The 14,951-nt window shown below is 40.5% G+C and overlaps 1 protein-coding gene and 1 long non-coding RNA gene across 4 annotated transcripts in view; one reads left to right on the forward strand and one right to left on the reverse strand.

Annotated features, from left to right (window-relative positions):
• Window positions 1–3,706, forward strand: part of LOC124133550 — a 47,046-nt gene extending 43,340 nt beyond the window's left edge. For both annotated transcript variants that reach the window (XM_046498099.2, XM_046498021.2), the window contains exon 4: window positions 163–3,706. In XM_046498099.2, coding sequence (XP_046354055.2) covers window positions 163–1,786 — 1,624 coding nt within the window. In that variant the 3' untranslated portion in view covers window positions 1,787–3,706. The remainder of the gene's footprint in view (window positions 1–162) is intronic.
• Window positions 3,707–5,395: 1,689 nt separating this feature from the next.
• LOC125381156 lies at window positions 5,396–7,333 on the reverse strand. 2 transcript variants are annotated; one of them, XR_007221719.1, is made up of 2 exons: window positions 6,562–7,333; window positions 5,396–6,426 (listed from the first exon to the last, which is right to left on the reverse strand). It is a non-coding gene; the product is annotated as an uncharacterized LOC125381156 (long non-coding RNA). The 2 variants fall into 2 exon arrangements; XR_007221718.1 differs by having other exon boundaries at window positions 6,520–7,333.
• Window positions 7,334–14,951: the final 7,618 nt, after the last annotated feature.

Consider the following 14,951-nt stretch of genomic DNA (forward strand, 5'->3'; position numbering starts at 1 on the left):
CTCGCCGGGGGACACTGGGAATGGCCTTCACGCATTGAACCCATTTGGGGAATCGAACTCGGGTCTTTAGTGAGACGAAAGAACGCTTTAACCACTAGGCTACCGTCCCTCGTTAGCATTGTAGTTATATGGCTTTGACTGAAGATACTTCTTGTCTTCCAGAAATTCCTACACCGGAGAAGGCATTTTCCGCTTTTTGTCAAGTCGTGCAGAGACTATCCTCAGCGCCATCAGAATGTGCATCAAGGAAGCCATTGCTCTCAAACAAAAGCAACGAGAGTTAGTACCTCAGGATCACAACAGAGACAGGACAGTGTCCTTTACCGCCAGCGAGAAGAACTTCAATGTGCTTCTTGACAACATCAAGTTTGGTGACATGAAAGGGGATCGATCAGGGTCGATATTGTCATCGTCCTCAAAGACGTCCACCATGTCGTCCATCGGCTCGACCCCACCCTGTTCCCCAACATCAGCGTCCCCTTCCGTCAGTCCACCTAATTTACCAGCGCGTAGATTAGGGGACTCTCCGGGGAAGATCCCCAAAAATGCAAGTGTTCCCAATATAGCTGCACATGGGGATGACACTGGGTACAGCCACATTCGTGACAAACTAAGAACCATGTCCCTCACGTCTCGCACTTCCGTGACATCGCGAGACTCGGGAGTAGTGTTCCCTGACACTGATGGAAAGGGGCCCCCAGAAAGAGTGAGGAAGGTTTCTGTGGAGAAAAGATGTTTCAGCAACTCTTTCGATAGTGCCGTGTCCAGTGGTTCTTTCGAAGAGGCAAGGCGGAAAATTAGCGACGTTGAACAGCCCATCGAAGAAGAAAGTCCCCCAGTGCCTATATACAATGACATTGACGACAAACACGTTACCGGTGATTCGAAGAAAATATCAATGGATGGCAAACAAAGGAGGCATTCTACCGGTGAGTGTAAAAAGGAGAATGAGTATGAGGATTTGGAGAAGTTCAGGAGCAAGGATAAGGACAGCAGTGAAGAAACTACGAAGAAGACAGATGTCCCTCCAGCGTTACCAGAAAGGCCTCGAGTCCTCCGTCTACGTCAATCGCCAACCGATGTGTCTCCGCTGCAAAGAACTGGATCAGGTTCTAAGGCTTTCAGACACAGCTGTATTGCCAAACTCGCAAACTTTGACCAAGGACGAAGAGGTTCTTCAGGTGACTTTGTGGACGAGGTCGGTGGAACCAAGGCTCTCTCAAGATCAAGCAGTAAAGACTTGTACGCATCAATTCCAGACTTAGGTTCTCGAGACAGCTTGGGTTCTGATGCTATTCCTATACAAGGTGGTAAAAGGCAACCGTCTCCCCTAGAAGATGTCAGTGAGGTCTGTCTGAACATCTTTGCCCCTTCTGTAGGGGACTGGAAAATTTCATCAGGAACACCTCCACGTGAAACAATTTCCAGATCATTGCCACCAACACCTCCTCAAACGACACCTTCGAACCAGCCTCCCGTGGATGACCTTTTGGGCCTTGGCCCTTCCATGACAAACACAGAGCGGCTGCCTGTTCCTCTTATTGACATTACAGAAGGCGTGGACATGACTGTGACCAAGCCAGCTGATTTATTGAAAGGATTTGATCCTTTTGAAAGTAACTCAATGACCAATGACTTATTGATCCAGGGTGACTGGTCCTGTTCAGTAACCGACACTTCGGCCGATACAGGCCAGGAAAACCCTTACTTCGACATGGGTGCAAACAGGAGGGCGGAAATGGAAGCAGAGACTGAACTCATTTATATGGCGCCTTCAAAGGAATGAACATATGAATGAGTGAGATTTTACTCTGCTTTGTTACTTCAGCTTAATGTGGGAGGAAACCAATAATGACGCAGGTCATGAGCGTTTACACGAACAGAACACGGATACAGCAGGATCGTGAATTCGCACCCATGATAAGTGGAGCCTGGCACATCAAAGGGACGCAACTCTGCACAGCTTTTGATCACAGGACTTGAAATGAAATTGAACACATGTCGATGTGAACTACAATATAATGTCTCCAGAATTGTGCAATAGATACACGTTGTTTCCAAAAGGACGTTTTCTACAATGCATCGTGTGTTTAACACATCTAAACAATTATGTACTTTTGATATGTAATGATGTGATACATAGAAGTGTAATCAAATCCAAGAAAGTGCAATACTGTGGAAATTCATGAAAATGATTTGTTCCAAAAATTACCGGAAGCAAATAATTTTGCCTCACAAGAATATTAAATGGTCAATTTGTCCATGCAAGGTTCCTGTTGGTGTCATTACTATGATAAAGAAGACTTTATACATCGTAATACGACGTCGACACGCGTGGAAACGTACACAGTTGTGTGGTCACAGCCTGCTTCTTCGAAAACAGTTTTAAATCAGGATTTTCGCATAAACATGCCTGAATGGGGAGTTACCCTGGCAGTTAACCCCAAGTTGACATTCCTATAGGGGTTGTGTCAACGAAATGATATAGAAGCAAGCACATTGCAGTGACTTCGACATGCATTAGCAGAGACTATATGTTCCTAAACATACCTCATGTACTTGTTTACCCCTAAAGCGCCTTTATATTCACGTTAGTTCCAAAGCATTACTAATCATGTCTTCGATGGGCATTTACAAGTTGGAAGAACATGAAGCATGAAACAGTATGGATAACGATTTCTCCATTGTTTGTAACGACTTTTCAAAGCATCTTCTTGACTCTCCATCAGGGGCAACAAGAAGCTCTGAAACGTCGTTATAAACAATGAAAAAGGTGTTATCCATAAACATTTTCATGTCTTCAAATACTAATAATGTCGATGCGTACAGTTTAACATTGTTATATAAACATGACCTAATGTAATATTTATGTACGATTCATGTTTCAGTATAGATTAATATTGATATAAAGGCCATGTAAAAATGTAACAGTATTCTGCATTCACCTCAATCACCTCCTGTGTTCTGTCACTAGAAACAGCATAAACGTGCAACTTAAACAAGTATAGGAGTAAACCACCGTATTTACAGTAAATACTTGCCAAGATCATATTGCCAAGACTGTGAACACTTAAACCAGTTTAACATTAATAGAAAAGGGTGGTCATTTGAAACCTACGGTACGACTAGATCCTTGTCAGGACAATCTATTAAAATGTCATAATCTCCTCTCAGTTTTACACACCAAGACTACAAAGCCCGTGTAGCATATGTCTTTAGTGCCTTTCGTGGAACATTGTGAAGGTAGTGGTAGTGGTACTGGTAGGGCAGGGCACACTTACCCTTTTCGTGAACACCTGATGTCATCACTGACTTTCTGTGATCCATTCATAAACTTTTCACAGCTATTTTGCCATTTACACCCGATGGAATATGTTTCGGTGGATAATCGAGACTGGTTATTCTCTGGCGTTAACCTTTTATATTTTAAAATAACTCACGATGGAGGTCTATACCAAATTAAAACGACAAAACCTTTTCCATATTCATAAGAGGTGAGGTGAAATGGGGTTTAACGTCGCGTCCAAGATTATTGCACTTATATAGCGACGTGCATATTCTGTGAAATCTCTGCCCAAAACAGATTGTACGATTCTGACTAGATCATGAGAATGTGTGTATAAATCGCTATCAAATAGTGATGATATCAGGGGCGTGTCCTGAACCACCAGTGGCATCCGTCACAAACACATGCAAAGTCAAGTCAATTGTTCACCTGAAATAAACACGACAACATATGGTTCAAGTCAAAATTGGTGTCGGGCATAATTTTGGTCACTGATGCGTCAAATTTGGAAATATCCTCCTCATGTCTACTATAAAACTTTTTGAAAGCTTTACTGAGGCCTTGAATGTTGCAACTTTGATCAAACAACTTCAAGCAAGAATCGTATGACACTCCTTGAAATATTGGTGGAAAGACCATGCTCGATTGTACCGTACAAGTTGTGAAATGTAGACCCCTTCTGACAAAGTCCTCCAAACAGTGTCACTGTGCATATGATGAAAATCTGACAATTTATCTGTACCTGCTGTAGATGATTTCAATGTGCCAGTGGTATAGATCGTGTCCAGATTACAACACGTTAAAACATTCAATACCTCGAGTAACGACGATACATACCCCTCCTTCTCAGGTGAAGGCATTTTGAAAGCTTTTCTGTGATATTTTGTGTTTTTTAAATATCAACATTATTTTCGGTAAATGCTAATTCATAAGATGTAACCTGGGCCCACTTGCACAAAGCGATCTTAGTGCTACGACTATTGTAAGCCTATGTTAAAGTATGGGAGTTACGATCATCTTAGCACTAAGATCTCTTTGTCCAAGTTGGCCCTGGTGTGACTTCAATGCAGTCAAACAAGATATACACACTATTTGATAATTATCAACATGCTAATAAAGTTGTACATATCTATTGTGATTATACCGCACCTTTTGACCCGTTTCAAAATATTATACCAAATGAGATTAATTGATGGCAGGGCGGCCAATCAGTGTTGTTCCAACAGAGGTCAAGGTTGTTTTATGAGGTTTGTTCTGTTGTCTATGTACCAAATATGATAATGCAAAGTTGTAATTGATATACGTGTATCACAAGCTCATCAATAAAGTGCTATTCTCCTACACGTGTCCATGTTCATCTTTCACTAAGTTCGTCTCAGTTCCCAGGACCTCGATCAGCACTGAGGGTGCCAACCCCCTCCTCACCTTAATCCTCACTACTCGTTGCTCACCCCTGAATCCCGAATACTACTTAACACAAATCTGACGACACGATCCATTAAGTGAGGTGAGGTGAGATGCGATCTGAGGTCGCGTCCAGGATGATTGCACTTTTATAGCGACGTGCATGCGTATGTGTGTAGCTGCTTGTGTACTAGTCCGGACTGATGCTGTTTACGGTGCTAGCACACTGAGATATCATGCCGCAGTTTAACATGAATACCCCATTCAGACACAGTATACTGACTCCGAGCCGACCAGTCCTTTTTTTACCCCCTTAATGCCGAGCGCAAGACAGGGTATAAAAAAACATCTTTTAACGTCATTTGGTATGACGCGGCCGGGGATCGAACCTCGGATCATCCGCTCTCCGGGTGGCAACTCTACCACTAGACCACGGAGGCGGTCAACAAGTCGCCTCTTATGACCAGCATAGGACGCTGGGGACCATTTCTACCCTAGAACATGGGGCACAGGGGTCATATTCTCTTCTGGAATCCCCACAGGGACTCAATCATTAGATACTGCTGAGTTCTACCCCCTGCCCTTTTGTTAAAGACCCATCTGAAACGATTTCATATGACGGTTCTCAATGATCATTACAGTCAAACGAAAAGTAAATGCAGCAGAACCCACTGCACATTACTCATATAACAAAAGCAAATACGATTTTATTTCAGTTGGCGTTTATTTTCCTGAACTGTAGCTCAAACTGCCTTTCTTATAACACAACATTCAGGTGCAATGGAAATGTTTCTAATTCTTTTCCATTTCACTGTCATTACACTTGAAAGTACAATAATTACACTGCATAATCAGCACAACAAGGTAAAAGGGCTTTAATCATCAGTGACAGGTTTGCCAAATAAACACCACATGCATCAAATTAACCTTTAAAAAAATATGCTGATTCAGCATAATGCACAAACTACAGGATAAACCACAAGGTAAGCATTTTTCAGGCAAGTTTTTTAAAAAAGTCAATCAGCTTCTACGTAACTGATCATGAACACAATTCATGACAGCATATTTGGTGGAAATTACCAGCTGAAACATAGAAATAGCATGGCGATAAACTTCTTTTGAAGTATCCTTTGTATCCTAAGTATCCAAAAAGGCCATGAAATCCAAATATTTATCCTCTTGGTGAGGATCACTAAAAATATACTGTGTCCGCAGTCTGTGCTGTAAAATGTGTTTGATATCAGCTCTTTTAAGGTCAATTTGATCTGGATTTATCTTTTCTGCCTCACGCTATGAGTGAGTGTAAAGCAGTGTCTCGCCTTGTGTGGTTAACTTAGTCATGTTGAAAATACGTTCACAAACAAGCTGTATCACTAACACCATATTTTAAGCAAACTTTTACATCTAATCACAATAGTACCTGCCTCTAGGAAAAAATACAGAAACTATTTATACAAACAGTGTCAAACCTTGTTAATCTGGCGCTCAGTACTCAGAAGAAAGCCAAGGTATTGAATCATCTGGACCTCAGCAATCTGAAGAAAGCCAAGCTATTGAATCATCTGGACCTCAGCAATCAGAAGAAAGCCAAGCTATAGAATCATCTGGACCTCAGCAATCAGAAGAAAGCCAAGCTATTGAATCATCTGGACCTCAGCAATCAGAAGAAAGCCAAGCTATTGAATCATCTGGACCTCAGCAATCAGAAGAAAGCCAAGCTATTGAATCATCTGGACCTCACGGACCTCAGCACTCAGAAGAAAGCCAAGCTATTGAATCATCTAGACCTCAGCAATCAGAAGAATGCCAAGCTATTGAATCATCTGGACCTCAGCAATCAGAAGAAAGCCAAGCTATTGAATCATCTGGACCTCAGCAATCAGAAAAAAACTTAGCTATTGCATGGTTACTGCTAAGATAATAGCAACACAAGTAACTCATTAACTAAGATTTACCCACCAGATAACAAGCATCTAGATTAACAAGGTTTCATTCAAGTAGTTTGTGGCATATACTACTGAAAAGAAGTTAAAGAACCATTTTTTTCCTATTACTATAGTTAATTGGGTTTTACGTAACTTGTTTTGAGTAATATATGGACAAAATCAGTCTCTTTTTAAAAGAAATACTAGTTCATTGTTCCCATAATCGGATTACAATATCTATGTCAGAAAATGCTTAAAATATCTTGAGTAATTTACTTAGTGTTATACTAAACTCACAGTAATTATGGTGATGTTGGGATTTGGTGGTATGATAATCATGATTATAACTGCTTACATTAGGCCATAATAATTACATTATTTAGTACCTACAGAAGAAGAAAATCATTACGTGTGTTTTCTAATTTCTTTACTTGATGCAATACACCATATAGGCCTACTGCACTCATGTTCCATGTGAATCACATCCCTTGAAAATAAACTTACATAGTAGCTTGGTAAGTTGATGATGAAAACAAAATGAAACAAATGCCTCCCATTTTTGATAAATGTGGATGAAAATCCAGTACTTCAGTCATTGTGAGTGAGTGTGTTTGTTTCAACACCACTTTGAACAGTATTACAGTCATATCACGGCATGTCATCTTAATGTGGGAGGAAAGTCCGAAGTGATGCAGGTCTTAGACATTTACCAGTTGGGTGAAACCCATAAGCATGGGTATAGTGCTGACATACCTACAAATATGATCAGGGCGAACCGGGACCCAAACCCTGAATCATAGGTGTCTGGTGTGCCAAAAGGGACACAACTCTGCACAGAAAATTGTGACGCCTTAGACGACTGGGCCACCCGTGCCCCCTCAGTCACGGTGGCATAAATGTGTGTTTATATCACAGCATGCAGCATAATGGTAAGAAAGTCCAAAATGACACAGGTCATAGAGCACAGGTAATGTGCTGTCACACCAAGGTATAATCTGGGATTCAAAACCCATAAGTGGAGCTAAGGGAAGCAACTTTGCAAAACAGCTTAAATATATATGTTTTCAGTAGCTTACAATTTGGTTTTCCTCATAGCAATGAATATGAGAATTAATTCAACCCAAATTACTTTCTAGTGGAACTGACACAATCTCAAAAGCCTTGTATATAGACACAGTAACACACTGGTGCATTATGGGTACAGGCAACACTATCATTGCAATGGAAAAGCACACAGAGACCTGGAGCTATACAAACACTGTACAGTGGAATGGTCAGCAGTCATGGTGAGTATGTGGTTTCTATGGAGAATATCATGGTACATAAAATAGTTTTTATACAGATTGTGACCTTTTCCCCTCGTCACAAGTACAAGGTTCACAATTTGATTATTTTTTCACTTTTTTATGGATTATTTTTTTATGGCCAGTTTGTTCGGGTCAAAAGCCATAATATTTTTTAACCTAATTTCAAGGTTTCTTTTCTAAATAAAACAATATATGTGTCCTTACTTCTTGTCTTTAATCCAGTCACTTAAAAACAAATGATCTGACAAAAGAAATTATACTTAGTCTTTGCTTATTATATTTCCTGTTTTCAATTTTGGGTCGAATCTGTAACCGTAAATTTGAAAAAGATTTGGCTTAGATCCACCTTTATTCAGATAAAATGTTCATGTGTACATTTGGACTCATATTATCATAATTATTATTGCCCTTTTGATTGAACATGCATTTTAGCAAAAACATGCATGTAGATTATTGTATGCATTGAGTTGTCTCCCCTCTCTGTGTAAAAGCTTCACAGACTGTCTTCGTTTAAAGCATCTTTGAACATTTGGTGTCCTTGTACATGTTTGTTTGATATTGTTAATATGGAATGTGATTATTATAAAGCAATACAATTATGGGAATGAGTTAAAAAAGAGCGAATGAGTGAGTTGGGTTTAACGCCGCTTTTAACAGTATTCCAGTTATATCGTGGCGTGTCAGCTTAACGTGGGAGGAAAGCTTGAAGTGATGCAGGTCTCAGACGTTTACCACTTCAGTGAAACCCACGAGCACGAGTATGGTGCTGACAAACCTAGAAACATAATCGTGGCGAACTGGGATTCGAACCCACAATCATAGGTTTCTGGCATGCCCAAGGGACGCAACTCTGCACAGCGAATTGCGGCGCCTTGGACGTGCCCCCGAGTTAAATAAGAAAAAGCATTTTCCTGAAATAATTATCTCAATAATTTAACACTGACATATTGACAGCTTAGAATGGCTGGTTCATGAGACAGTAGAACATAAACATAAACACAGCTGTATTCCTAATTGAGTATGAACATTGATGAATAAATTGCAGTAACACAAACACACATCTGCATAGAGTAATTGATACCTCTTTATAAGAAGAGTTCATTTACCAAGGGTCTTCAGAGTTGTCTCCCTTTGACTGAATTGATATCATCTTGTGATAAAAATATAATTCATGATTTTCAGGATATGATATTATTCATGATATATCAACCAAGTCAGTTTTCACTTCCTTGATAAAACTTCATTGACACAATGACAACACTTCTTTGCCTCCATGGTTACACGCAGGAAAGCTTGTGTGAATAAAACATGCACCAAATAGCACGGATGTTTCATACACTGTACAAACATGGCTTAACAGAATATATAGACTCTCAAATTTTCATTAAAAACAAAAAATCATGCACAATAAATAAAACAACATATCTACACGTTATGCACAATGTCATAGTGACATACTACACAGACAAGCATGGTCATCAAGTGTGCTGTTCCTCCTGTGTTCAAAATATTAAAAAGCTTGAAAAAGATTATTCGCTTGTAATCTCCCTACGTGAGGAAACCTTGGTAAAAATATTTTTTTTGCATTATGTTTTGACACTTATACAAAGTGCATCAACAAAAACTATCCACAACATATGTATGTCTATTTCATGTGCTATCATTATTTCATAATCAAAATGATCAAAAATACTTCGGGTCTGTTTTCAAAACCCCAGTTTCATATTTAATACTGGAGTTACCTTAAAAGCTTGCCAACTTGATGTTTCAATAGCAATTGAAGTCTGACCTGGAAGGTAAAGCTATTATATCTACATATCACATTAATTAAAAACACATTTGACATTTGTGTCCAAGTGACACTAATACTACAGGTAATAATATTTAAAAACATCATGTCAACTAAATACCTCTACCTATTTGTGACAATTCTGAATAAATTTTAACAAACACCTATATTTAAGTAGCCTAGGCATTTTTTAGTCAATAGCTAAAGTAGGGCAGTCATCTGTGGTCAATAGCACAGCTAAAGTAGGGCAGGCTGTCAGTAGTCAATAGCACACTAAAGTAGGGCAGTCATCTGTAGTCAATAGCTCAGCTAAAGTACGGCAGTCATCTGTAGTCAATAGCTCAGCTAAAGTAGGGCAGTCATCGGTGGTCAATAGCTCAGCTAAAGTAGGGCAGTCGTCGGTGGTCAATAGCTCAGCTAAAGTAGGGCAGGCTGTCAGTAGTCAATAGCACACTAAAGTAGGGCAGTCATCTGTAGTCAATAGCTCAGCTAAAGTAGGGCAGTCATCTGTGGTCAATAGCTCATCTAAAGTAGGGCAGTCATCGGTGGTCAATAGCTCAGCTAAAGTAGGGCAGTCGTCGGTTGTCAATAGCTCAGCTAAAGTAGAGCAGTCATCGGTGGTCAATAGCTCAGCTAAAGTAGGGCAGTCGTCGGTGGTCAATAGCTCATCTAAAGTAGGGCATTCATCTGTAGTCAATAGCTCAGCTAAAGTAGGGCAGTCATCGGTGGTCAATAGCACCGCTAAAGTAGGGCAGTCGTTAGTGATCAATAGCACAGCTAAAGTAGGGCAGTCGTCGGTGGTCAATAGCTCAGCTAAAGTAGGGCAGTCGTCGGTGGTCAATAGGACAGCTAAAGTAGGGCAGTCGTCGGTGGTCAATAGCACAGCTAAAGTAGGGCAGTCGTCGGTGGTCAATAGCTCAGCTAAAGTTGGGCAGGCTGTCAGTAGTCAATAGCTCAGCTAAAGTAGGGCAATCTGTCAGTAGTCAATAGCTCAGCTAAAGTAGGGCAATCTGTCAGTAGTCAATAGCTCAGCTAAAGTAGGGCAATCTGTCAGTAGTCAATAGCTCAGCTAAAGTAGGGCAATCTGTCAGTAGTCAATAGCTCAGCTAAAGCAGGTCAATCTGTCAGTAGTCAATAGCTCAGCTAAAGTAGGGCAGTCTGTCAGTAGTCAATAGCTCAGCTAAAGTAGGGCAATCTGTCAGTAGTCAATAGCTCAGCTAAAGTAGGGCAATCTGTCAGTAGTCAATAGCTCAGCTAAAGCAGGTCAATCTGTCAGTAGTCAATAGCTCAGCTAAAGTAGGGCAGTCTGTCAGTAGTCAATAGCAAAGCTAAAGTAGGGAAGGCTGTCAGTAGTCAATAGCTCAGCTAAAGCAGGACAGGCTGTCAGTATTCAATAGCTGAGCTAAAGTAGGGCAGGCTGTCAGTAGTCAATAGCACAGCCAAAGTAGGGCAGTCATCGGTGGTCAAAAGCTCAGCTAAAGTTGGGCAGGCTGTCAGTAGTCAATAGCACAGCTAAAGTAGGGTAGTCTTCGGTGGTCAATAGCACAGCTAAAGTAGGGCAGGCTGTCATTGATTGATTTTACTTGTTACCAAGGAAACGATCATGAAATTGAGACTGATTATTTTCCTTCTATTCAAATGAATGTCATTGAATTTGTTGGTAAAACAGTAACAAAGTAGACAAAACATCCCAAGTTGGATATTAGGGCAGGCAGTCTACTGCAATGCATCCTCGTTGTCCTGAGGAGTTCAGTCCAACATTATCTATGAGGCAAGCAAACCAGTGGCTGATAGAGATATGACGGCTTCTTGTCATGGTGCATTGATATCAGTCTGGCAGAAGACCACGTTACACTAATGCTCCCCAGGCATTGTGATCAACTAATCCTCATTCCTGTCATCTCAAGGAGAAACAAGTGCAACGGTACAGGAATTATCAAACATATAGTAAATGTACATTCAACAAATGTTACTACCAATAAAGAGTGAGTGAGTATTGTTTTATGCCGCTTCAAGCAATATTCAAGCTATATCACGGCAGGGGAACCAAGAAATGGGCCTCATACACTGTACCCATGTGGGAAATCGAACCCGGGTCTTAGGCATGATGAGTTAACACTTCAACCACTAGGCTAGACCACCAATGTCTACCAATAAACATGTCCACTGGTCTGTACTAGAACACAGAACCTTTCTAAGGTAGATATTGTGAAAACTGTATAGTTTAAGCAGGTACTCTTCAAATGATACACATGGAGGGTTAAAGCACTGGTTAAATCAATGGGAGTGTGTACGGTAATCTGGTTGGAAGAAAAACACAGTTAAATATGATTGGATCCTGAACATCTTTCGGACTGTTCACTGCACATGGAGTATGTTTTATGTTAACCAGATGAATTAGATATTTAAATTCACTTCACTGTTTACAGATATTGCTTTCAGGTATTGCAGAAGAATATGACGTCATCAATTGTATCATGTCATTGCCTTCCAGAGTGACATCACAACTGTCACATTGCTGAGGAGTGACGTCATGTCTGTTTCACAACAGCAGCAGATAAGGAAAATTACTGATAACATTTGTATTTTATGATATCTATTAAACATGTGTTTTCAGATGTGTTATTAACAGGAATGAGAATCAATATTCTTCAGCTGAAACTTCTCTTCAATGGAGCTTGGTCCATAATTTGGGGGGTTTATGGGGGACACTAAAATTCACGGAAATTCATGGATCTGCGGAAGATTCTCAACTGTATTAAGAATTCGAAGCACTGAAATCTTAACATTAGAAATCACCGGCTAACTTAACAAGAAAAGAAACAGCTGATATTTCCAAAATGTAAGGGATTTACATAAAAAAAACACAGTATGAACATATGTCAGTCTAGAATAAACAGTACGACAAACCTCTCCCCATTCTGATCTCCACAACCAAGGAAACATACATCATCACGCATTAAGTTGGGTTTAACACCGCTTTTAACAGTATTCCAGTTATATCACAGCGTGTCAGCTTAATGTGGGAGGAAAGCCCAAAGTGATGCAGGGCTCAGACGTTTACCACTTCGGTGAAACCCACGAGCACGGGTATGGTGCTGACAAACCTAAAACATAATCGGGGCGAACTGGGATTCGAACCCACAATCATAGGTTTCTGGCGTGCCCAAGGGACGCAACTCTGCGCAGCGAATTGCGGCGCCTTAGACGACTGGGCCGCCCGTGCCCCCCTCATCACACATTAAAATAACGGTAGGAACAGGCATACAGGTCTACTGCTGTCATTGCACCGAGCACTGCACTTGGATTAAGCCCGTCTCCAATTTCCCAATTTACAGTATTACAGCAGGCCATTAACATCATATGTTATGAATACTTACAAAACATGAAATAAGCTTTCATTTAGGATACACAAAATAATTTGTTAAATTTTAATTCAAATTAATTTATGAAAGGTGGGTCTAGAGGAATTAAATTTGATGATGGAGACAGACAGTGTTGACAAATAGCCATCATAGCTGATACAAGTTTTGAGTGAGTGAGTGTGTTTATTTTAAGGCTGCTTAGTACACAACAGTTCTATCACGGCGTGTCAGCTTGATGTGGGAGGAAAGCTCGAAATGATGCAGCTTTTAGACATTTACCACTGTGGTGAAACCCTCGATCACAGAAATGGTGATGAGAAGCCTAGAAATATAATCAGAATGAATCTAGGATTCGGACCAACGATCATAGGTTCCTGGCATTCCTAAGGGACGCAACTCATCTGCGGACTGTGAGTGTCGATGTTCAGAAGATGACTGTCCAATGTATAAAGAAATACAAAAGAGAATGGCTACATAGATCTATGAAAGGATAGCTTATCTGTACCCTAAGATAACAGGAAATTATTTAGCAACATAGCAAACACAACATATTTTGTTTGTTGTTTTACAACACAGTAAGCATTATTTCAGCTATATGAATGAATAAAAACTATCTTAAAAATTAAATATTACAATGACCAATGAGTATGGGCCACGCAAGCCAGTGACTGAATAATAATAAATAAAAGCAACAAAACCCTTTCCATATTGATAATTCATAAGAAATCTCTTCCATAAACTGAGTCAAATAATGATGATACCAGGTGTTTGCAAAAAGGTAAGCATATCCTGCCCTACCAGTGGCACCTTCACAAATACATGCAAAGGCAAGTCAATTGTTCAAGAATGAGAACTGTGCCACCCAGTCAGGGCTGATGACACACATATTACATTAAGCATCTGCTCCAAGTACACCCCTACTGACACACAGGTTTGCTGGGGACTTACTCTCCCTGGGTCTACAGAGTACAAACACTTCATAATCAAACAGGGGGCACGGGTGGCCCAGTCGTCTAAGGCGCAGTGATTCGCTATGCAGAGTTGCGTCCCTTGGGCAAGCCAGAAACCTATGATTGTGGGCTCGAATCCCAGTTCGCCCCGATTATGTTTCTAGGTTTGTCAGCACCATACCCGTGCTCGTGGGTTTCACCGAAGTGGTAAACGTCTTAGACCTGCATCACTTTGGGCTTTCCTCCCACATTAAGCTGACACGCCGTGATATAACTGGAATACTGTTAAAAGCGGTGTTAGACCAAACTCACTCACTCACTCACTCATGATGAAACCTATCACTCAGTAGCTAATGTTGTATCTACAAAGTAGGGCTAGGACGAGTCCAAAGTCACTACCCGGGTACCTACCACCCTATTACCCGACCCTACCCGGGTACCCGCTGTTGATATTGAGAGATAGGTACAAACTGTCCGATTTGGAAAGGTTTGACCGTAGCCCTGGCAAAATGTTTTTAGATACGTGTGTAAAACGATCTGGTCATGCATACACTGAAGTATACTGCATGGAGTTTTATCTTTATTCAAACACATAAAAGTCAGAAGGAATGGATGCATTGTCCGAAAGAAATGGGATCTTATAGTGTAACCATGGAGTTTTAGATAATTTTTGTCATTACACAATATATCCCGTGACTAACCACGAGTCCGGGTAGTTCTGTGGGTACCCAGGTCCTTCTCAGTACCCAACCGACCCGAGTACCCAAGTTACCCATCCCAGCCCTACTATAAAACATTTGTATTGAAAATGGCAGTAAACAATTTGCAATTATTCAATATGTTCCCTAATGTTTTTCATCAGCATGTCAACTGAAAATTGTCACATGAATCGATACACTCATTACTAGAGAGTATACAATACAGA

The sequence above is a fragment of the Haliotis rufescens genome, unplaced genomic scaffold (genome assembly GCF_023055435.1).
Source record: "Haliotis rufescens isolate VD_foot unplaced genomic scaffold, xgHalRufe1.0.p SCAF_17, whole genome shotgun sequence".
NCBI lineage: Eukaryota > Metazoa > Mollusca > Gastropoda > Lepetellida > Haliotidae > Haliotis > Haliotis rufescens.